General features: G+C 50.2%; 1 protein-coding gene across 2 annotated transcripts; it reads right to left on the bottom strand.

The window, feature by feature from the left end:
- Positions 1-573: 573 nt before the first annotated feature.
- PAQR6 (progestin and adipoQ receptor family member 6) lies at positions 574-20718 on the bottom strand. 2 transcript variants are annotated; one of them, XM_060682572.2, is made up of 9 exons: positions 20495-20718; positions 18709-18904; positions 18363-18602; positions 15660-15787; positions 11987-12192; positions 9411-9537; positions 8057-8153; positions 6275-6419; positions 574-4136 (listed from the first exon to the last, which is right to left on the bottom strand). In XM_060682572.2, the coding sequence occupies exons 3-9, from the start codon at positions 18582-18584 to the stop codon at positions 3865-3867; spliced, it is 1197 nt and encodes a 398-aa protein (XP_060538555.2). In that variant the 5' UTR covers positions 18585-18602; positions 18709-18904; positions 20495-20718; the 3' UTR covers positions 574-3864. The 2 variants fall into 2 exon arrangements, with proteins under 2 accessions (XP_060538555.2, XP_034261691.2); XM_034405800.3 differs by lacking the exon at positions 18709-18904.
- Between the last annotated feature and the right edge of the window lie 2526 nt (positions 20719-23244).

Below are 23244 nucleotides of genomic sequence, written 5' to 3'. Positions count from 1 at the left end.
GCCGAGCCACACCTACCTACCGCTGCCTTCTTGGCCAATGGGAAAGGGCTCGTACAGATAGTCCTCGATTTACGACCGCAGTGGGTGTGTGTATCAGAATTTCCATATCTAAGCGAGGAGGTCGTTAAGTGAGCCATGTTGGATTTCATGACCTTTTCGGGCCACGGTCGTTAAGCGAATCACTGCCGTCGTTGAAGTGAATCATACGGTCGTAAAGCGAATCCAGCTTCTTCCATTGACTTTGCTTGTCAGAAGCTGGATGGGAAGGTTCCCAGAGGGTGACCCCAGGATCCTGGGGATGCCGCGACCGTCGTAAGTGTGAGGACAGGGCCATCATTCTAATTATTCAGTGTCAAATGGTCTCTAAACGAATGTTTGTAAGTTGAGGACTACCCGTAATGCTATATAAGTGGACCCTCTCCTCTTTGTGGCAGCCCCTCAAATCCTGGAAGACTGCTATCTTGTCCCTCTTAGTCCTTCTTCTCTCTACACCAGTGTTTCTCAACCTTGGAAGCTTGAAGATGGGTGGACTTCAACTCCCAGAATCCCCCAGCCAGTGCTGTTGGCTGGGGGATTCTGGGAGTTGAAGTCCACCCAACTTCAAGCTTCCAAGGTTGAGAAACACTGGTGTAGAGTTGCCTTCCTAAACACCTTCAAAACTCCACTCCATCATCTCTTCTGGACCATGGTGGCTCTCTTTGATCCAAAGATCGAAGGGATGACCAACCTGGAGATGCCTTTTGCTTCCAGATCTCTCTACAACCTGCCTCGACCCTCCAGTCGCATATTTCCTACATCCTTGGTCCATCTGATGGGACAGCATCTCTTGGCTACCTTCTTTCTTTGGCTTCCTTCTGAGATGGCTTCTCTGACACACGTCCAATGCAGACGTTTTTAGTCTGATACGGGTAATCCTTGACTACTTACAACCAGAGTTGGGCCGCTGCGGGTTCGGGAGAACCTCTAGCTAAGATTCTGCGCAGTTCGGAGAACACCCCCCCCCCAAATCCCACTCCTGGCTGGCCCCGCCCACCTGCCCATCCCATCCTCTGAGTCCCCACGTGGCCCGTTTTGGCGCGCACGGAGGCTCGGCGAGGGCGAAAAACGGGCCTACTGGGAGTTCGGGAAGGCCGTTTCCGGCCACCAGAGAGCCTCTGGAGCCTGGGGAGGCCGTTTTTGCCCTCCCGAAGGCTCAAAAAAAAAAAGCCTCCGGAGCCTGGGGAGGGCAAAAAGCCCCCCTCCCTGGAGTGGGGAGGGAATGGAGATTTTGCAGTATCCTTCCCCTAAGTGGGGTGCAAATGGAGATTTTGCAGTATCCTTCCCCTGCCATGCCCACCAAGCCACGCCCACAGAACCGGTAGGGAAAGATTTTGGATTTCACCCCTGAGGTTGATATATAGATAGTCATCATAACATTCTTTTCTCAGAGAGTTAAGGACATCTTGCCCTGCACCTGGACGGCCGGAACTGGGAAGCATCTCCAGTTGGGACGGTGCTTTGATTGGACCATGTGATGGACTTGTGGGTGCAGGGCAGTGGTGAAACTTTTAAAAAATTTACTACCGGTGCTGTGGGCGTGGCCTGGTGGGTGTGGCTTGGTGGGCGTGGCAGGGGAAGGATACTGCAAAATCTCCATTCCCTCCCCACTCCAGGGGAAAGGATACTGCAAAATCTCCATTCCCACCCCACTCCAGGGGAAGGATACTGCAAAATCCCCATTCCCTCCCCACTCCAGGGGAAAAGATACTGCAAAATCCCCATTCCCTCCCCACTCCAGGGGAAAGGATACTGCAAAATCCCCATTCCCTCCCCACTCCAGGGGAAAGGATACTGCAAAATCCCCATTCCCTCCCCACTCCAGGGGAAAGGATACTGCAAAATCCCCATTCCCACCCCACTCCAGGGGAAAGGATACTGCAAAATCCCCATTCCCACCCCACTCCAGGGGAAGGATACTGCAAAATCCCCATTCCCACCCCACTCCAGGGGAAAGGATACTGCAAGATCCCCATTCCCTCCCCACTCCAGGGGAAAGGATACTGCAAAATCTCCACTCCCACCCCACTCCAGGGGAAGGATACTGCAAAATCTCCATTCCCTCCCCACTCCAGGGGAAAGGATACTGCAAAATCTCCACTCCCACCCCACTCCAGGGGAAGGATACTGCAAAATCTCCATTCCCTCCCCACTCCAGGGGAAAGGATATTGCAAAATCTCCACTCCCACCCCACTCCAGGGGAAAGGATACTGCAAAATCTCCATTCCCACCCCACTCTGGGGCCAGCCAGAGGTGGTATTTGCCGGTTCTCCGAACTACTCAACAGTTCCGCTACCGGTTCTCCCGAACCTGCTGGATTTCACCCCTGTGTGCAGGGGAAGGGTCTTGGATTTTCTTTTGGGTGGGGAAAACCTGGAAGCTTTCAGATTCGGGTTTTCCCAGATGTGCCAATAGGATATCTCTAATAAAATGCAATTTTGGGGAACTTCAAGCCTCGGAGTCTTCTTTCTTCTGTGTTACTTGGAATCCTGACATCTTGAACTCGGCAGGAATGAAGAGTAGCCTGACTAGGTGGCTCAGTGGCTAAGACGCTGAGCTTGTCGATCAGAAAGGTCAGCAGTTCGGTGGTTCGAATCCCTAATACAGGTCTGAGCAGGGGGCTGGACTAGATGACCTCCAAGGTCCCTTCCAACTCCGTTACCAGCAGCTGAACTCAAAAAGTCCCAAGCAAAATTGGAGCCCACCTTCTCTTCTGCTTTGGCAGCCATTCGCCACCAACACAGGGAAACACAGTTACAGTTAGTCCTCGACTGACGGCTATAATTGAGCCCAAAGTTTCTGTTGTTGAGCGAGGCATTTGCTAAATGAGCTTCGCCCCGTTTTATGACCTTTTTTTTCGGCCACTGTTAAGTGAATCAATGCAGTTGATAATTTAGTAGCAATGATCGTCCAGGGTATCTGGCTTCCCCCCCCCAATTGACTTGGCTTGTCAAAAGGTCGCAAAAAGAGAATCAAGTGACCTTGGGACGCAGCAACGGTCGTAAGTACGAAGCAGTTGCCAAGCGTCTGAATTTTGACCGCGTGATCCTGGGGATGCTGCAAAGGTCGTAACTGTGAAAAAAAAGGTCATAAGTCATTTTTTCCCCAGTGCTGTTGTAGCTTTGGGCACTCGCTAAGTGAACTGCCGTAAGTCGAGGACTACCTGTAAATCCTCAATTTATGATCACAATGGAGCCCAACGTTTATATTGCTAAGCGTGGGACATTGCTCAGGTGAGCTTTGCCCCATTTCACAACCTTTCTCGCCACCGTTGTTAAGTGAAGCATGCCAGGTGTTCAGTTAGTCGCACGGTTGTTAAGTGAATCCGGCTTCCCCATTGACGTGGCTTGTCAGAAGGGTCGCAAAAGGGGAATTGCGTGATCCAGGGACGATGCAACCGTCATAAATATGAGTCAATTGCCAAACATCTGGAATTTTGATCCCGCGACCATGGGGATGATGGGACGGTCGCAAGTGTGAAAAACAGCCCTAAGTCCAGAGCTGGGATTCACTTAACTTCCCTACCGGTTCGCAAATGTGAGTGTGCGCGCTCGCTTCGTTCGGACATGCCTCCTCTCCCTTTGCACATAGCCTTACGTCTGGGCAGATGGGCGGAGCCTCATGCAGTGGCCGCTACCAATTCGCCCGAACCAGACAGAACCGGCTGAATCCCACCTCTGCCTAAGTCCCTTTTTTTCAGTGCCGTTGTAACATCAAACGGTCATTTTCCTCCACGCCCAGGTGATCTTGTGGTATGAAGGCATCACCGGTGAGCTGGCAGTGCCCGCCGGTCCAGAACAGCCCCCGCGGTTGCCCCCTCCTGGCAACTACTTCTCCTTGGATCCCTCCGATTCGGGGAGGCTGCCCTGCAGGATCCGGATGGAAGCCGGCAAGCGGAAGAGGGCTACGGCAAAGGCGGCAAAGAGGACCAGGTTGCCCAGCATGGTGGCGCCCAGAACGACGAAAGTACAGGTGAACATGGCTGGCGGGGTGTGGGCACTCAGCCATGTTCGCCGAGAATTCATGTCGCCCAGGATGGCTTCCAGCTGGAAATGGGTGCCCACCACGGCACAGATGTGGAACAGCTGGTGGCTGTGGCCTACAAATGGGTGAGGGGAAAGGGGAGAATAACAGAATAATAGAGTTGGAAGGGACCTTGTAGGTCATCTAGTCCAGCCCCCCCCTCCACCCCACCCCCCGCCCAAGCAGGAGACCCTACTCCATTTCTGGCAGTCCAGTCTCTTCTTGAAAGCTTCCAGTGATGAAGAGTGAGAAAAGGACACGGAGAGGAATGAGCAGTATTTTAAAAAATAGCAGAGTTGGAAGGGACCTGTTGTGGCCTGTCGGCCGCCGGCCCCTCCAGCAGCCGAATCGGAGGAAGAGGAGGAGGCATGGGAGTCGGGGGTCGGCATCAGGGCAACCTGAGAGCTCCGAGGGGGAAGAAGGAATGGAGTTGGCAGAGAGAGAGAGACGGAGGCGGAGACTGGGCCGTCCATCAGCCCCCAGGTCTGGAGGTGGCTGATGAGGAAGAGGGGGAACAGCTGGGTCCAGTGCCTGATGCACAGAAGGCAGAGGAGAGGAGAGCAGTGGAAATCTATGGGCCGGTCCTTGGGATGGAAGAGCAACTTCTGCTAGTGAAGGCCCACCTTAGCTCTGGGGATAAAAGGCAGGGGGCGGAGACGAATAGATGTGGCACACAACTATTCGTCTCCCTGCCGGACAGACTTGTTAGCCTACGGTGAGAGAGAAACTCTTTTTCCGGGGCTGCCGGAACTCCCAATTAAAAGAATCTTTGAGTTCACTTCAGAGGGTTTGTCGTCTTTGGGGAGCTGGGTGAGAATAGGATCTCAGAGGTCTTCAAGTCCAACCGGCTGCTCAAGGAGGAGATCCTATACCAAGGGAACTTTAAGACTTGTGGACTTCAACTCCCAGAATTCCCTTGGGCCAATCACCGGGGGACGGGAAGTTCTAGTCCCCTTTTAGGCGTGAAAGCCAGGTGTGTGACTTTGGGCCAATCACCGGGGGATGGTGAGTTCTAGTCCCGTTTTAGGCATGAAAGTCAGGTGTGTGACTTTGGGCCAATCATCCGGGGGCGGTGAGTTCTAGTCCCGTTTTAGGCGTGAAAGCCAGGCGTGTGACTTTGGGCCAATCACCAGGAGACTGGGAGTTCTAGTCCTACCTCAGGCATGAAAGCCCATTGGGTGACTTTGGGCCAATCACCAGGAGATTGTGAGTTCTAGTCCCACCTCAGGTATGAAAGCCAGCTGGGTGACTTTGGGCCAATCACCAGGAGACTGGAAGTTCTAGTCCTGCCTTAGGCATGAAAGCCCATTTGGTGACTTTGGGCCAATCACCAGGAGACTGGGAGTTCTAGTCCCACCTCAGGCATGAAAGCCAGCTGGGTGACTTTGGGCCAATCACCAGGGGACGGTGAGTTCTAGTCCCCTTTTAGGCATGAAGCCAGCTGGGTGACTTTGGGCCAATCACCAGGAGACTGGAAGTTCTAGTCCTGCCTTAGGCATGAAAGCCAATTGGATGACTTTGGGGCAATCACCAGCAGATTGTGAGTTCTAGTCCCACCTCAGGCATGAAAGCCAGCTGGGTACTTTGGGCCAATCACCGGGGGATGGTGAGTTCTAGTCCCGTTTTAGGCATGAAAGCCAGGTATGTGACTTTGGGCCAGTCACTCTTTATCAGTCCAACCCACCTCACAGGTTTGTTGTTGTGGGGAAAATAGGAGGAGGAAGGTTTGTTGGACATGGTCGTCACCTTGAGTTACAGGTAGTCCTCGACTTACAGCAGCTCATTTAGTGACCATTCAAAGTTACAACGGAACTGAAAAAAGGGACTTAGGACCCTTTCTCCCATTTCGTTGTAGCATCCCCATGTTGACATGATCAAAATTTGGCCACTTGGCCCCTGACTCATATTTATGACGGTTGCAGTTTTGCAACCTGCTGACAAGCAAGGTCAATGGGGAAGCCAGATTCACTTAACAACCAGGTTACTAACTGAGCAGCTGCTTGGGGGGCATTGATTCACTGAACAACTGTGGCAAGGAAGGTCGTAAAATGGGGCAAAACTCTCTTAACAACTGTCTCACTTAGCAACGGAAATGTTGGGCTCCATCGTGGTCGTAAGTCGAGGACTACCTCATTTGTAAAAATAATGTATGTTGGATAGTAACAAACAAGTTATTATCCATTATACATTTTATAAATACACATCCTCGCTTACCGATGAAATCGAAGCGACCGGGAGCCAGCCGTTCCGGGAGATGCGACGCAAAGAGGAAGCCGGTAAGCAGGGCAAAGAAAAGGTGGTAGAAATAACTGGCCACGGAGTCGTTCCACGTACAGTCGTCTCCAAAACAGAAGCAAAGCTGGAAGGAAAGGAGACCACCATGAGTTGGCCCTGAAAAGAGGAATCAGGGTACAGCAGGGCCCATCTTCCCCAGCCGCCCAAACCATGGATGATGAGACCAGCACAGTCCTGCTTAATGACAAGATGGGAGTCGCCTTAAGTCGCTTGCAATTGATGTAAATTTATTCTCAATTGCCAAAACTCTTTACAGAACGACCGATTCCGTATTTCTGTAGTAGGACGTGACCACCTACTCATCTTTAAATATTATTTACATAAATAAATCTTTAACCGTAGTGTTTATTCTCCAGAATCACATCAACATTTCCTTCTAATCTGAAACCAGAATGGAGCTCTGCCTGGGCAAGATCAAATTACAGGTAGTCCTCGGTTTACAACGGTTTATTTAGTGACCGTTGAAAGTTTTGTAACTTTTACGACGTTACAACGGCCCTGAAAAAAGTGATTTATGACCCGTTATAACCTGTGGTAGCATCTCCATGATTATCTGATCAAAACTCTGATGCTTAGCAACCGGTTCATACTTACGACGGTCGCAGTGTCCCAAAATCACGTGAATCCCCTTTTACGACCTTCTCGCGAACAAAGTCAACGGGGAAGCCAGATTCACTTAACAACCAGGTTGCTAACCTAAACACACCTGCAGTGATTCACTTAACAAACGCGGCAAGAAAGCTCGTAACGTGGGTCAAAAATCGTTTAACAAATGTCTCACTTAACCACAGAGATTTTGGGCTCGATTGTGGTCGTAAGTCGAGGACTACCTGGGTAAATCTCCCTTAATAGCCTGATAATGTCAGGAGGAGCCCTTTGATGCAGCCATCGTACAGCTGAGGGCTCGGCGTCCTCTTATCTAGCCATTCCCCAGGCAGCATCTCTTCCCCTCCGAATCTTCCAAGGTCAGCTCCAATGGTAGGATTCAGGGTTCGCGCTGGTTCGGGCAAACCGATAGTTAAATTGCTGGCTGGCTCCGCCCCTCCCCTCCCCGCCCCTTCCAGGAGTCCCCACGTGCCCCATTTTGGCTCCCAGGTAAGTGCAGAGATGCCTACTAGGCCAGTGGTGAAATTCAATTTTTTTTACTACCAGTTCTGTGGGTGTGGCTTGGTGGGCGTGGCAGGGGAAGGATACTGCACAATCCCCATTCCCACCCCAGGGAAAGAATACTGCAAAATCCCCATTCCCTCCCCACTCCAGGGGAAGGATACTGCAAAATCCCCATTCCCTCCCCACTCCAGGGGAAGGATACTGCAAAATCCCCATTCCCACCCCACTCCAGGGGAAGGATACTGCAAAATCCCCATTCCCTCCCCACTCCTGGGGGAAAGATACTGCAAAATCCCCATTCCCTCCCCATTCCAGGGGAAGGATACTGCAAAATCCCCATCCCCACCCCACTCCAGGGGAAGGATACTGCAAAATCCCCATCCCCACCCCACTCCAGGGGAAGGATACTGCAAAATCCCCATTCCATCCCCACTCCTGGGGGAAGTATAGCCACGGCCACCAAGCCAGTCATTCTCAACATTTCCAGAGATGTCCCCCAGCTCGGCAGTGTGGGCTAACCGACAGTTGATCCGTCTGATAGGCCCCACAGCCCTGCCCGGCGTCGCCTTCTCCCCTCCCTCTGGCGCCTACCCTGAAGAAGAGCGGGATGTTGTCGAAGAAGAACGGGTAGACGAAGGCAGCCGTCCGGGCGGTCTTGCTCCAGCGGGGCCACTCCAGCTCCAGGAACCTAGAGAGTGAGGAGGAGGACGAGGGAGAAGAGGAGGAGGAGGAGAAGAAGAGGAGGAGAAGTAGCAGGAGGAGCAAGAAGAGCAGGAGGAGGAGGAGGAGAGGAAGAAGAGGAGGAGGATGAGAAGTAGCAGGAGGAGCAGGAAGAGGAGGAGGAGGAGGAGGAGGAGAGGAAGAAAAGGAGGAGGACGAGAAGTAAGAGGAGCAGGAAGAGCAGGGGGAGGAGAAGAGGAGGGGGAAGAGCAGGAGGAGGGGAAGGAGGAGAAGAGGAAGAGAAGAAGCAGGAAAAGAAGGAAGAGCAGGAGTAGGGGAAGGAGGGAGAAGAGCAGGAGGAGAAGGAGAAGAGGAAGAAGAGGAGGAGTTGGAGAAGGAGGAGGAGGAGAAGAAAAGAGGAGGATAAGGAGCAGGATAAGCAGGAAGGAGGAAGGGAAAGAGGAGGAGAAGAAGAAGAAGAGAAAGAGAAGGAGCAGGAGCAGGAAAAGAAGGAAGAGCAGTAGGAGGAGGAGAGGAAGAAGAGGAGGAGGAGGAGGATGAGAAGTAGCAGGAGGAGTAGGAAGAGCAGGAGGAGGAGGAGGAGAAGAGGAGGGGGAAGAGCAGGAGGAGGAGGAGGAGAGGAAGAAGAGGAGGAGGACGAGAAGTAGCAGGAGGAGCAGGAAGAGCAGGAGGAGGGGAAGGAGGAGGAGAAGAGGAAGAGAAGAAGCAGGAAAAGAAGGAAGAGCAGGAGGAGGGGAAGGAGGAGGAGAAGAGGAAGAGAAGAAGCAGGAAAAGAAGGAAGAGCAGGAGGAGGGGAAGGAGGGAGAAGAGCAGGAGGAGAAGGAGAAGAGGAAGAAGAGGAGGAGTTGGAGAAGGAGGAGGAGAAGAAAAGAGGAGGAGAAGGAGCAGGAGAAGCAGGAAGGAGGAAGGGAAGGAGGAGGAGGAGGAGAAGAAGAAGAAGAAGAAGAAGAAGAAGAAGAAGAAGAAGAAGAAGAAGAAGAAGAAGAAGAAGAAGAAGAAGAAGAAGAAGAAGAAGAAGAAGAAGAAGAAGAAGAAGAAGAAGAAGAAGAAGAAGAAGAAGAAGAAATGCCCTGACAGTGAGAACAATTCACCAGTGGAACTGCTTGCCACCAGAAGTTGTGGATGCTCCATCGCTGGAGGCGTTTAAGAAGAGACCGAATAGCCATTTGTCTGAAATGGTACGGGATCTCCTGCTTGAGCGGAGCGGGGTTGGACTAGAAGACCTCCAAGGTCCCTTCCAACTCTGTTATTCTGAAATACCTACCGAGAATAGCAAGAAAGGCTGGTGCAGATAAAAGAATTTAGGGCCGCCATGGGGACAAAGCAGTGGTGCCCCAGGCTGTTGACCCAACGATCCGGCATCGCGTAGGCGCCATAGGTGAATGCACAGCCTGAAACACACACAAGGACACGGTTAGGAGGCCTGCCTCTTTGCTAAGGCTGAGAACCGTGCAATGCTTCGCAGTGGGTTCCCTGTCCCATGGGGCAAAAACAGAGTTCTCAAGCCCATCTCCAGACTGCGCTGCATTTCATAGTTGTGAGTGCAAAATCAGAGCAGTTAAGGATGGTGTGATTGAGTATATAACTGTGCATTTCATTCACAGCAGTGTTTCCCAGTCTTGGCCCTTTAAAGATGGGTGGACTTCAACTCCCAGAATTCCCCAGCCTGTATGGCTGCCTGGGGAATTCTGGGAGTTGAAGTCTTAAAGCATGCTGCCTGGGGAATTCTGGGAGTTGAAGTCATCCCAACTTAAAGCACCCTGTCTGGGGAATTCTGGGAGTTGAAGTCTTAAAGCACGCTGTCTGGGGAATTCTGGGAGTTGAAGTCTTAAAGCACGCTGTCTGGGGAATTCTGGGAGTTGAAGTCTTAAAGCACGCGGTCTGGGGAATTCTGGGAGTTGAAGTCTTAAAGCACGCGGTCTGGGGAATTCTGGGAGTTGAAGTCTTAAAGCACGCGGTCTGGGGAATTCTGGGAGTTGAAGTCTTAAAGCACGCTGCCTGGGGAATTCTGGGAGTTGAGAAACTCTGGCTCATTCTCTTCCCCAACCTTTATTTTATTTATTTATTTATTTGTCAAGCATGTATAAGATAACAGATATAAGTATAAACACGATTATGAATACAGGAAATGGATACGGATAAATGGGGACCATAGGACAGGGACGGTAGGCATGCTGGTGCGCTTATGCACGCCCCTGGCACCTTCTGTTCTGTCCCCAACCACACGCACACACACCAACAGACGTTCAAGAGTTAAAGACCAAACCAGCCGGCAAAATCCTTTTCCTTATGATAACGGAACTTGGCAACAACCTAGTGGCTGCCTGCCAAGAGTTTATTACTTACGAAGAGGAGAGATAACTTCTCCCCACTTCTGATACATCAAAAGAAACAGCTCAATAATTACGGAGTCAATCAAGTCCAGAGATAATCCAGCAAAGTCTATAGCAAAAAGTCCGGCAATGCAGAATGGCGTGGAAGCTTTCAGCTTTGTTCGTCACAAGGTTTGACTGGCCACCACGCTCCCTTTTATATCCTGTGGGGTGTGGTCCAGTGACTCAGCCTAATCTCGGGCACGCCTTTTCTTCTGTTGCGCGCGCTTATCTCTGCGACGCTGGCGTGGATCCAGCCAAGACTCATTACCCTCATCACTGTCCATCTGTGGCTGCGTGGACATGCTTGGCCCCGGCCCTATCTCTTGCCCTTCGGCGGACACCAAAGGCATTGCCAGAGAGGAGGGTCCTGGAGAGGGAGGCCTTGCCAACTCCTCTCCTTCACTCTCAGAGTCCTCTCCTGCCGATGACACAGGCTCAGGTAATGGTGCCACAACACTTTCCAAGAAACTTTGAGGCTGCAGCCTCCAGAATCATCATCATCATCTTTTAATGACCCCATAATCCCTTGTAGGGGGTGGAGTCTCCACAACTAAATGGAGCTAGCGCAGTGTTTAATGGCCGGATGCCCTTCCCGTCACCAGTGCGGAGTTACATATTCAGCAGATATATTCTCATTGTGCCCAGAGCAGTGGTGAAATGTAAAATTTGTTACTACCGCTTCTGTGGGCGTGGCTTGGTGGGGGGTGTAATATGACTGAGTGGGCGTGGCCCACTTTTTTTTTTTTTTACTTTTAAAACCATTTTTTCTACAACCTCTTCGGCCGAAGAGGTTGTTAAAAAATGCTCTTAAAAGCCTCTGACGATCCCAGCTGACTTGCCTGATCGGCAGAGGCTTTTTCTTTTTTTTTTTTTTTAAGCCTCTGACGATCCTAGCCGAGTTGCCTGATCGGCAGAGGCTTTTTTTTTTCTTTTAAAAACATTTTTTTCTACAACCTCTTCGGCCGAAGAGGTTGTAGAAAAAACCCTTTTAAAAGCCTCTGACGATCCCAGCTGAACCGTGCGATCATCAGAGGCTTTTTTTTTTTTTTTACTTTTAAAAGCATTTTTTCGGCCGAAGAAGTTGTAGAAAAAATGCTTTTGAAAATAAAAAAAAAGCCTCAGATGATTGCGCGGCTCAGCTGGGCATGAGGGTGGGGGGGCAGGGATTTTTGCTACCGGTTCTCTGAACCACCCGCCGTCATCGCTACCAGATCAGGCGATCCGGTCCAAACCGGGAGCATTTCACCCCTGGCCCAGAGAGAGAAATATCTGCCTCTACCTAAGATCGAACTCACAGCCTCCTGATTGTGAGGCGAGAGATCCCCCTCTAGGCCACCCCACCACTTAGCTCCAAGCTTCCAGAACGCCCCAGCAAACTCGGCATTTGGTCGGCTGAGGATTTGGGGAATTGTAGCGCCAACCCTCGGAAAGGTGAGACAGGTCAGCCTTAAAACAAGCGCCTTACCCAAACTATAGAGGCTGAGGGCATTGTAGTCCAAGAAGTAGCAGATGTGTCGCGCGTGGGTGGACATGGTACTGAAGGTGTGGGCGCAGCTGGACGCAAAGGGATAGAGGCAGACCAGAGCCATGTAGGCCAGGAATGGCCAGCTGTAAGTGTCGCTCCAGAAGTCCAGGCGATAGGAGAGCATCACAAATCGCCATAAGAAATACCTGTAAAGGTGAGAAAGACTATCACCCAGTGGTGAAATGTAAAATTTGTTACTACAGGTTCTGCGGGCGTGACTTGGTTGGTGGTGCGGGTAATATGACTGAGTGGGTGTGGCCAACTTTTTTTTTTTTTTACTTTTAAAATCATTTTTCTATAACCTCTTTGGCTGAAGAGGTTGTTAAAAAAATGCTTTTAAAGCCTCTGACGATCCCAGCTGAGTTGCCTGATCAGCAGAGGCTTTCTTTTTTTTTTAAGCCTCTGACGATCCCAGATGACTTGCCTGATCGGCAGAGGCTTTTTCTTTTTTTTTAAGCCTCTGACAATCCCAGCTGACTTGCCTGATCGGCAGAGGCTTTTTCTTTTTTTTTAAGCCTCTGACGATCCCAGCTGACTTGCCTGATCGGCAGAGGCTTTTTCTTTTTTTTTGTAAGCCTCTGACGATCCCAGCTGACTTGCCTGATCGGCAGAGGCTTTTTCTTTTTTTTTGTAAGCCTCTGACGATCCCAGCTGACTTGCCTGATCGGCAGAGGCTTTTTCTTTTTTTTTGTAAGCCTCTGACGATCCCAGCTGACTTGCCTGATCGGCAGAGGCTTTTTCTTTTTTTTTGTAAGCCTCTGACGATCCCAGCTGACTTGCCTGATCGGCAGAGGCTTTTTCTCTTTTTTTAAGCCTCTGACGATCCCAGCTGACTTGCCTGATCGGCAGAGGCTTTTTCTTTTTTTTTGTAAGCTTCTGACGATCCCAGCTGACTTGCCTGATCGGCAGAGGCTTTTTCTTTTTTTTTAAGCCTCTGACGATCGCAGCTGACTTGCCTGGCTTTTTCTTTTTTTTTGTAAGCCTCTGACGATCCCAGCTGACTTGCCTGATCGGCAGAGGCTTTTTCTTTTTTTTTGTAAGCCTCTGACGATCCCAGCTGACTTGCCTGATCGGCAGAGGCTTTTTCTTTTTTTTTGTAAGCCTCTGACGATCCCAGCTGACTTGCCTGATCGGCAGAGGCTTTTTCTTTTTTTTTGTAAGCCTCTGACGATCCCAGCTGACTTGCCTGATCGGCAGAGGCTTTTTCTCTTTTTTTAAGCCTCTGACGATCCCAGCTGACTTGCCTGATCGGCAGAGGCTTTTTCTTTTTTTTTGTAAGCTTCTGACGATCCCAGCTGACTTGCCTGATCGGCAGAGGCTTTTTCTTTTTTTTTAAGCCTCTGACGATCGCAGCTGACTTGCCTGATCGGCAGAGGCTTTTTCTTTTTTTTTGTAAGCCTCTGACGATCCCAGCTGACTTGCCTGATCGGCAGAGGCTTTTTCTTTTTTTTTAAGCCTCTGACGATCGCAGCTGACTTGCCTGATCGGCAGAGGCTTTTTCTTTTTTTTTTTTAAGCCTCTGACGATCGCAGCTGACTTGCCTGATCGGCAGAGGCTTTTTCTTTTTGTTTAAGCCTCTGACGATCCCAGCTGACTTGCCTGATCGGCAGAGGCTTTTTCTTTTTTTTTAAGCCTCTGACGATTGCAGCTGACTTGCCTGATCGGCAGAGGCTTTTTCTTTTTTTTTTTTAAGCCTCTGACGATCGCAGCTGACTTGCCTGATCGGCAGAGGCTTTTTCTTTTTGTTTAAGCCTCTGACAATCCTAGCTGACTTGCCTGATCGGCAGAGGCTTTGTTTTTACTTTTAGAAGCATTTTTTCTATAACCTCTTCGGCTGAAGAGGTTGTAGAAAAAATGCTTTTAAAAATTAAAAAAAAGCCTCTGATGATTGCGCGGCTCAGCTGGGCAATGGGTGGGGGGCAGGGATGTTTGATACCGGTTCTCCGAACCACCTGCCTCCATCACTACCGGATCGGGCGATCTGGTCCGAACCGGGAGCATTTCACCCCTGCTATCACCGTTGGCCACTGAACTGACCCTTCAAACAATGCAGACAACCTGGGAATGAAAATTCATTCATCCAGGCCAAAAGTACAAGGAGACCTCGAATTTCAACGATTCGCTTAGTGACCGTTCGAAGCTATGAACGGCACTGAAAAAAAAGTGACTTATGACCCTTTTTCACACTTACGACCATCCCAGCATCTCCCATGGTTACGTGATCAAAATTCAGACACCTGGCAACTGATTCATACTTATGACAGTCACAGTATCCTGGGGTCACGTCAGTGGTGGGATTCAGCCGGTTTTGTCCAGTTCGGGCGAATCGGTAGCGGCGACTGCGGTAGGCCACGCCCCACACATGCCGGAAGGTGCATGCCCGAGCAAACAGCATGGGTGGAAAGCCGAGAATGCGCGGAAGTACACACGCACACTCACATTTGCGAACAGGTAGGGAAGATAAGTGAATCCCACCTCTGGGTCATGTGATCCCCTTTTGTGACCAGCAACATCAACGGGGAAGCACAATTCACTTAACGACCGTGTGACTGATTTAACAACTGCAGTGATTTACTGAACAAATGTGGGTAGAAAAGTCGTAAAAATGGGCCAAAGCTCATTTAACACATGTCGCACTGAGCAACATAAATTTTGAACTCAATTGCGGCGGTAAGTCGAGGACTACCCGTATCTCAAAAGGTTAAATCGTGGCCACTGGACCAAAGTTTATTAAGACGGAGACGTTTCATTACTCGTCGAAGTCACTTCTTCAGTCAAAATGAAATTTTTGGGTAAGCAGAGAATCAGAGTCTCGTGGGAATGAACCAACCCTCGGCAACGACAATCGACAATTCAATTCTGAGTCACGCCAACGACCAGTGGTGGGATTCAAATAAATTAACAACTGGTTCTCTGCCCTAATGACCGGCTGGGTGGGCGTGGCCATGGTGGGCGTGGTCAGAGGGTGTGACAGGCAGCACTCTGCCTCTTGCACTCCCCTGGGAGCAAAAATGGACCACGGGGGGTACTGGCCCTCCTGCGCCCCATTTTGGGCCTAGTAGGCCTCCCTGCAGCCTCCTGGAAGCAAAAACGAGCTGTGGAGGATCCGTTTTCCACATCCCCAGGCTCCATGCGCCCCCTGCACTTACCTGGATCCAAAACAGGCCGCGTGGGGACTCCTGGGAGGGGCGGGGCCAACCGGTTGTTGGAACTACCGGTTCATCGAACCGGACGTAAAATTAACATTCAGTTTGCTCGAACTTGTCTGAACCGGCTGAATCCCACCTCTGCCAACGATTTTCTGTCTCTCTGCCTACCCGAAATTTCCTTTCGACTGAAGAAGTTACTTGGATGAGAAAACGCCTGGATTTTGATCCCATGCAATGGTTGTAAGTGTGAAAATTGGTCACTTTTTTCCAGAGCTGTACCATTGTAAACCTTGAGCGGTCACTAAACGAATGTTGTAAGTCGAGGATTAGCTGTAATTCCTCCAGGGAGACAACCACCCGAGCAGTGTTGCGATTGGACAAAAAGAAGAAGAGAGGAACAGGACACAAGAGAAAGAGCAGGCACCAACCAAACTCCGAATTGTGGCTACAATCCACAGACTTACCACGTTGGAAGGAAGTGAGTCCAGATATTGACCGTTTCGTTGTTCAGTTGGAAGGAGCTGAGGACACAATCCAAGGCAGAACTTTTGGGGTGTCGGTACCCCGACATGATACCTTCTTCCCAGAAAACCTACAAGATAAAAAGCGAGGGATCCAAAAATGTTGGGATTACGACCCCATGCTTCTGGGAACCCTGAAATCTCAGTGGAGGAGGTTCAACAGTCCTCAAATTTAACAGACTAACAGAAGAGTTAGGAGGGACCTTGGAGGTCTTCTAGTCCAACCCCCTGCTCAAGCAGGAGATTCTTCTCCTTTTCCTTCTCCTCCTCCGAATAATAATAACAATAAGTTGTGAGGGACCTTGGAGGTCTTCTAGTCCAATGCCCTGCTCAAGCAGGAGACCCTTGTCTCCCCCTCCTCCTCCTCAACCACAACCACAAGCAAGATGGTTGTGAAATGACCGGTTCCCCGATTTGTAACCTTTTCCTGCCACCGTTGTTAAGTGAATCACTGCGGTTTTGAAGGGAATGTCCGTGGAGAGTCTCAACCATCCATGAACGCCAGTGGGCGTCCAGAAAACGCCCACTATAGAAGAATGGCTGCAGAAGCTGATGGCACTGGCTGAAATGGCACAAAACGGACTTCTTGATCGAAGAAAAGAAGATAAAAGTATTTTTGTTCCCGCATGGAAACCACTCCTGAACTTCATACTTGATGTGGGAAAGAATGAAACGTTGACGTTGGGGGTTTACAGATTAGATTGATAGATTTTTATAAAAATGACTTGTTCATACTATTATGGGAAAGCAAAAAGCTGTGATTTGATGCTAATCAGTGGTGGGGTTTCACATAATTTCAAATTTTTTTACTACCGATTCTGTGGGCGTGGCTTGGTGGGCGTGGCATGGCATGGCATGGCTTGGTGGGCGTGGCTTGGTGGGCATGGCAGGGGAAGGATACTGTAAAATCCCCATTTCCTCCCAATCATCTGGGACTCAGGAGGCAGAGAATAGATGGAGGAGTCAGAATTTTTACTACCCGTTCTCCGAACTACTCAAAATTTCCCCTACCGGTTCTCCAGAACTGGTCAGAACCTGCTGAAACCCACCTCTGACCGGTACGCTACGTACCAGAAATGTTAGCGTGCCGGTGCCATCTGCATACGCACGCAGCCTTCCACGCATGTGTTTGCTCATGCGCATGGCTTGCACGCATTCATGCGGCTTAGAAAATGTAGCTAAATAGGACGGCATAGCGCTGGGACAGGTGGGCGGGATGGGTCCACCCACAGGTGGCCACTACCGGTTCGCTGAACCAGTTCAAACTGGCTGAATACCACCGCTGATGTTAATGCAGGGATGAAATGCTACTGGTTCGGGCCAATTCGCCCAAACTGGTAGTAAAAAATGTAAAAAAAAAAACACGTTCCGATGATCAGCTGAGCAATGTGTGATCGTTGGAACTTTTTTTTTTTTTTACTTTTTTAGCATTTTTTTTTTTACTACCGGTTCTCCGGAAGTAAAAGCGAGCACAAAAACGGGAGTCGCGCGCACATGCGCAAGGGGCAAGGGAAGCGCGGGGGTCCAAGCATTAATGCGGGGGTCATGCGTGCATGGGGGGGCAGGGCCTGTGGGGGACATTGCATTATGGGTGTCGGCACGCGTGTGCACGCTGTCGCATGCACGCGCACTTTCGGCACCCGAGGAAAAAGGCCCACCCACGATCTCTGCTACCAATTCGCCCGAACCAGTACGGACCAGCTGAATATCACCACTGCTCTGAAGTCCCTTCCAGTCCTGTCATTCCTTCCTGAATCCTGAGGACCGGACCAGGGGTAACAGGTGGAAGATCATTAAAGAGAGAAGCAACCTCAAATGAAGGAGAAACTTCCTAACAATGAGAACAATTAACCCGCGGAACAGCTTGCCACCAGAAACCATGGGTGCTCGATCACAGGGAAGTTCTTAAGAAGAGACTGCGCAGCCAACGTGTCTGGAATGGTGTAATCCATGTCTCCTGTTGTTGTGGCCCATCAGCGGCCTGTGCAGCTAGTAGCTGATTCTGACAGCGAGGAGGCTGGTGTGGCGCTGTGCCAGCAGCCTGTGCAGCTGGCACTCGAGTCGGACACTGAGGAGGCTGGAGAAGATGTGGTGCCAGAGGCGGGGATTCAGCCAGGGCCTTCAGAACTTCCGGAAGCTCCCTTAAGTGAAGAGGAAGAAGAGGAGGAGCCTCTTCTCGATGCACGGGCGCGCAGAGCTGCCAAAAGGCAGGAGTGGCTCCTCAGAAGGAGGTCTCCTCGAGAGTAAGGCTTGGGGCTAACTGGCCACTCCCCTAGCCTATTTAAGGAAGGAGGACGACTGAGGCAATTTGCAGGGAACAACTTCGTTCCCATTCCTTCGCGTCTTGATTCGGCTCTTGTTTCTCTCATCAGTTTTCCTGCAAATTGCTTCTGGGCTTTCTGCCAACCCTAGTAAGATTACGATTATTTATTCTTTGGGTTCTTGTAGACTGTTAAGAAAGTTAATTAACAGCCTTTGTTTGGGGGAAAAAACCGATTTAATTTAGTAAACTAAAGTTTGTACAGACTTTGTGTGTGCTGCGTTCATTGGGGTCCGTAGCTGGGGCAAAACACCTGCTTGAGCAGGGACTAGATGACCTCCCAGGTCCCTTCCGACACTGTTATTCTGTATTCTGAGTTTACTCACCGGAGGTACTTGATGGATCCTGAAGATTTGAGGCAACTTGATGGTTAACATTTCTGGGGACGGAGGCAGAATTCTTCTTAAAAGTATATACATATATACGTATCCCCAAAATAATTTCCCCTCAGGAGATGCACGTTCGGTGGTCCTTGGTGGTTGGTCTCCACCTTCTCTGGGACAGGACACGATAGGTTCAGCATTGGCGATCTGGTTCGGTTCCACCATGGGAAGTCAACTCTGCCACTGGATTAAAAACGACAACTGCTTTGGTACGCCCAGAAGTTACCACTTAACCCAACGCAGTGGAGAACTGTCAACAACAACAACGAAAAAGCGATTGAAGAATCACCTTGCCAAGCTTGATCGGGTGCTATCCCAAGTATTAAGGTGTCTTTTCTCTAATTCAGGGTTTCTCCATCTTCTTGCTGGTTTTAAAGTGGGTGGACTTCAACTCCCACAATTCCTCAGCCGGCAGGGGAATTCTGGGAATTGAAGTCCACCCGTCTTCAAGTTGCCAAGGTTGAGAAACACCGCTAAATAAAAGACTAAAATAAAAGTCGTTAAATCATTCTCTCTCTCTCTCCCTCCCTCCCTCCCCCTCTCCCTCCCTCTCTATCTCCCCCCTCTCTCCCCCTATCCCTCCCTCCCTCTTTCTCTCCCCCTTATCTCTTTCCCCCCTCTCCCCCTCTCCCTCCCTTTCTCTCACTCCCCCTCCCTTTCCCTCACCCTCCTTCCCTCCCTTTCCCTCTCTTTCCCCCTCCCTCCCTTCCCCTCTTTCACACTCTCCCTTTCCCCCTCTCTCCCTCTTCCTCCCTCTTTCTCTCTCTTCCCCTCTCCCTTTCCCTCTTTCTCCCCCTCTCCCTTTCCCTCTCCCCCTCCCTCCCTCTTTCTCCCCCTCTCCCTCCCTCCATTTCTCTCCCTCCCCCTCCCTTTCTCTCCCTCCCCTCTCCCTCCCCTCTCCCTCCCCTCTTTCTCCCCCTCCCTTTCTTTCTCCCTCTTTCTCCCCCTCCCCCTCCCTCTTTCTCTCTCCCCCTCTCCCTCTCCCTTCCCTCCCCCTCCCCCCTCTTTCTCTCCCCCTCCCTCTCCCTCCCACTCCCCCTTTCTCTCTCCCCTTCCCCTCCCTCTCCCTCCCTCTCTCCCTTTCTCTCTCTCTCTCCATTGCTTGACATTCCTCAATCATAATCACGACTTTCAACATCACTCCACTAACAAAAATCCAAAGTTTGCATTCACAAAACCAAAATGGGATAACGGAATCAGCTATTATTTCCAACTAATAAAGACACTTCGAAAATTTAGCAGCCAGGAGCAATGCATAGCCTCCAGCTGATTTGGGTGTCTCCCCTTTTCTAAAACATTCCCTACCCAAAAATTGGTAAGAAAATGAACATTTATTTTAGAGGGGGACTCATTAAGGCGTTTCTTGAAGGAAAAGGTGCAAAATCTTTCAACAGCCTGCCTGTTTCCTTTGGTTGTTTGGTTGCTGTTGTTTTTTTTTCTTTCCTTGGCTGCAACACCTAAAATTGCAGCCCCCGTTTCAACTGGGGAAGGTCCAGAGACCTCCAACCCTGAAGGCATCCGACGAAGGTGAGAAACGGAGCACGCTGCTTTTTCCCCCTGGGCCCTGAAAAACTTTGACCAGCAACTTGGAAAGCTGGAAATTCGTTTTTTTTTTAAAAAAAAAAAAAGGAGAAAAGGAAGGAAGGAAGGAAGGAAAGAAAAGGAAGGAAGAAAAGAAGGAAGGAAGGAAGGAAGGAAGGAAAGAAGGAAGGAAAGAAGGAAGGAAGATAGGAAGGAAAGAAGGAAGATAGAAAGGAAGGAAGGAAGGAAAGAAGGAAGGAAAGTAGGAAGGAAAGAAAAGGAAGGAAGGAAAGAAGGAAGGAAGATAGGAAGGAAGGAAGGAAGGAAGGAAAGAAGGAAGGATGGAAGGAAGGAAGGAAAGAAAAGGAAGGAAGGAAGGAAGGAAGGAAGGAAAGAAGGAAAGAAGGAAGGAAGGAAGGAAGGAAGGAAAGGAAAGGAAAGGAAAGGAAAGGAAAGGAAAGGAAAGGAAAGGAAAGGAAAGGAAAGGAAAGGAAGTCCAGCCCTCCTCGGAAGAATGGAAAAAACCAAGTGACTCCCAGACATCCAAGCCATACCTTCTGCAGAGAGGATGGGGCTTACTGGGGGGACCCGTCCAGCCCCCCAATAAAACCGCTTCCCTCTCATTGGTGCCCCGTGGCCTTCCGGATTGCTGCAAGTTCCTTGACTGTCTTGTGTTGCCTCCCTCCTTCCTCCCAACTTGTGGTTTCCTTGCCAGCCTGGATGGACGCCGGCCAAGACGCCCTCCCCACGGGCCGGAGGGAATGAAAAGGGCCCTGTTGTCGCCGGAGCCACAACCCGAAACCCGAGGAAGCAAGAAAGAAACGCATTGAAAGTCCATCGGCTTCTTTCTTCCTTAGCAAAACAACAGCAAAATTCGGCCTTTGTGGCTGCAGGTTGAGGACAGGACAGAGGGAGGTCCCAGGCACAGCAGTGTGTGTGTGTGTGTGTGTGTGTGTCTCTTTATTTGTGTGTTTCCAAAGGCTCTTTCGGGATGGAGGGTGGGAAGCTGGACAATGTTTCGGAAAGGTGCAAAGAGCTGCCCTAACGATGCTGACCACCAAGGTGTGACAATCTTTTGCCCCGGGGCTGCTCCCTTAGAGAGAGAAAGAGCGAGCGAGATTCCTCAAAATACAGGTAACCCTCGACTTACAACCGTTTCGTTCAGTGACCGTTCAAAGGTACGACGGCACCGAAAAAAGTAACTTTAGGATCGTCTTTCACACCCAGGACCGTGGCAGCACCCCCAGGGTCACGAGATCAAAATTCAGATGCTTGACAACTGACTCACATTTATGATGGTGGCCATGTCCCGGGGTCACGTGATCCGCTTTTGCGACCTTCTGACAAGCCAAGTCAACGGGGGGGGGAGCCAGATTCACTTACCAACCGCGGGACTGGTTGAACTACTTCAGCGATTCACTTTAGCAACGGTGGCAAAAAAAATCGGAAAATGGGGCAAAACTCACCTAACGAATTGAGAGAAAGAGAGAGAGAGAGAGTGAGAGAGAAGAAGGAAAGAAAGAAAGAAAGGGAAAGAAAGAGAGAGAGAAAAGAGAAAGAAAGAAAGAAGAAAGAAAAAAGGAGAGGGGGGAAAAAGAAAGAAGGAAGGAAGGAAGAAAGAGAAAAAGAGAGAGGGAGAAAAAGAAAGAGAAAAAGGAAGAAGAAAGAGAGGAAGGAAGGAAGGAAAGGAAGGAAGGAAGAATAAAGGAGGGAGGGAGAAAGGAAGGAAGGAAGAAAGAAAGAAAGAAAGGAGAGAAAGAGGGAGAGAAAGAAAAAGAAGGAAGGAAGGAAGGAAAAGAAAGAAAGAAAAGAAGAATGAAGGAAGAAGGGAGGGAGGGAGGGAGAAAGGAAGGAAGGAGGAAAGAAAGAAGAAAGAAAGGAAAGAAAGAAAAGAAGAATGAATGGAGGAGGGAGGGAGAGAGTGAGGGAGGGGGAAAGGAAGGAAGAAAGAGAGAAATGGAGAAAGGGAAAGAAAGAGAAAAAGGAAGAAGTGAGAAAGGAAGGAAGAAAAGAAAGAAAAGAAGAATGAAGGAAGGAAGGAGGGAGGGAGAAAGGAAGAAAGAAAGGAAAGAAAGTAAGAAAAGAAGAATGAATGAGGGAGGGAGGGAGAAAGGAAGGAAGAACAAGAGAAAGAGGGAGAGAAAGAAAGAAGAAAAGAAAAAAGAAAAGAAAAGAAAAGCTCTTCTGTTGGGAGGGATTGGCTCCATGGCCTGGAGAGACACTTGAGGGCGATGGGGTGATTTAAGGACACAAAAGCCCTTTTTGGCTGCTGGAGCCGCAGAGCCGAGGAAGGCAGAGACTTTCAGCAAAATGCAAACTGCCTCTCATCCCCAACCTCCCTGGTGCTTAAAAGAAAACAAGGGGAAAGACCTCATCAAGGTGCTGAGGCTGCTATGCATTGTAATTAGCCTTCAGAGAAGAGGGCAACCTGGGGTCTCCGAGCCTCTTCCTCTGCCCGCCAAAGCTGGGGCAACCACCCCTGTAAGGGGACCACTTCACTCCCGGATGCCAACGGACCAGTGGTGAAATCCAAATTATTTTACTGCCGGTTCTGTGGGTTTGGTGGGCGTGGCAGGGGAAGCATACTACAAAATCCCCATTCCCTCCCCACTCCTGGGGGAAGGATACTGCAAAATCCCCATTCCCCCCCCACTCCTGGGGGAAGGATACTGCAAAATCCCCATTCCTCCCCCACTCCAGGGGAAGGATATTGCAAAATCCCCATTCCCTCCCCACTCCTGGGGGAAGGATACTGCAAATTCCCCATTCCCTCCCCACTCCTGGGGGAAGGATATTGCAAAATCCCCATTTCCTCTTCCACTCCACGGGAAGGATATTGCAAAATCCCCATTCCCTCCCCACTCCTGGGGGAAGGATATTGCAAAATCCCCATTTCCCCTCCCACTCCAGGGGGAAGGATACTGCAAAATCCCCATTCCCTCCCCACTCCTGGGGGAAAGATATTGCAAAATCCCCATTCCTGGGGGAAGGATACTGCAAAATCCCCATTCCCACCCCACTCTGGGGCCAGCCAGAGGTGGTATTTGCCGGTTCTCCGAACTGCTCAAAATTTCTGCTACCGGTTCTGCCGAACCTGTCAGAAGCTGCTGGATTTCACCCCTGCAAACGGACCCAGTCCGTCATTTTCTTGGAAACAAAGTCTCCGGCCAACAAGGTGGCCTCCTGGAAGCTAGGATAGATCTAACAGAAGAAACCATGCTGACCTCTAGGCTTAGCAGTCGAGCAAGACTTTAAACCTGCCCCTCTTCCCTCTTTCAAAAGTGCTTTTTATTAGTCACGGACG

The sequence above is a fragment of the Pantherophis guttatus genome, chromosome 18 (genome assembly GCF_059756535.1).
Source record: "Pantherophis guttatus breed Tessera chromosome 18, ASM5975653v1, whole genome shotgun sequence".
Lineage (NCBI taxonomy): Eukaryota > Metazoa > Chordata > Lepidosauria > Squamata > Colubridae > Pantherophis > Pantherophis guttatus.
The sequence above is the reverse complement of the archived record's forward strand: the minus strand, read 5'-3'. Positions and strand labels throughout refer to the sequence as shown.

Coding starts and splice junctions, on each gene's coding strand:
- PAQR6 (XM_060682572.2), bottom strand. CDS start 18,584: ATGGTGGAACCGAACCAGATCGCCAATGCTGAACCTATCGTGTCCTGT. Junction 8,154..9,410: donor AGCCTTTCTTGCTATTCTCG/GTAGGTATTTCA, acceptor CTCACTCTCTAG/GTTCCTGGAGCTGGAGTGGC. Junction 4,137..6,274: donor CGGTCGCTTCGATTTCATCG/GTAAGCGAGGAT, acceptor ACCCATTTGTAG/GCCACAGCCACCAGCTGTTC.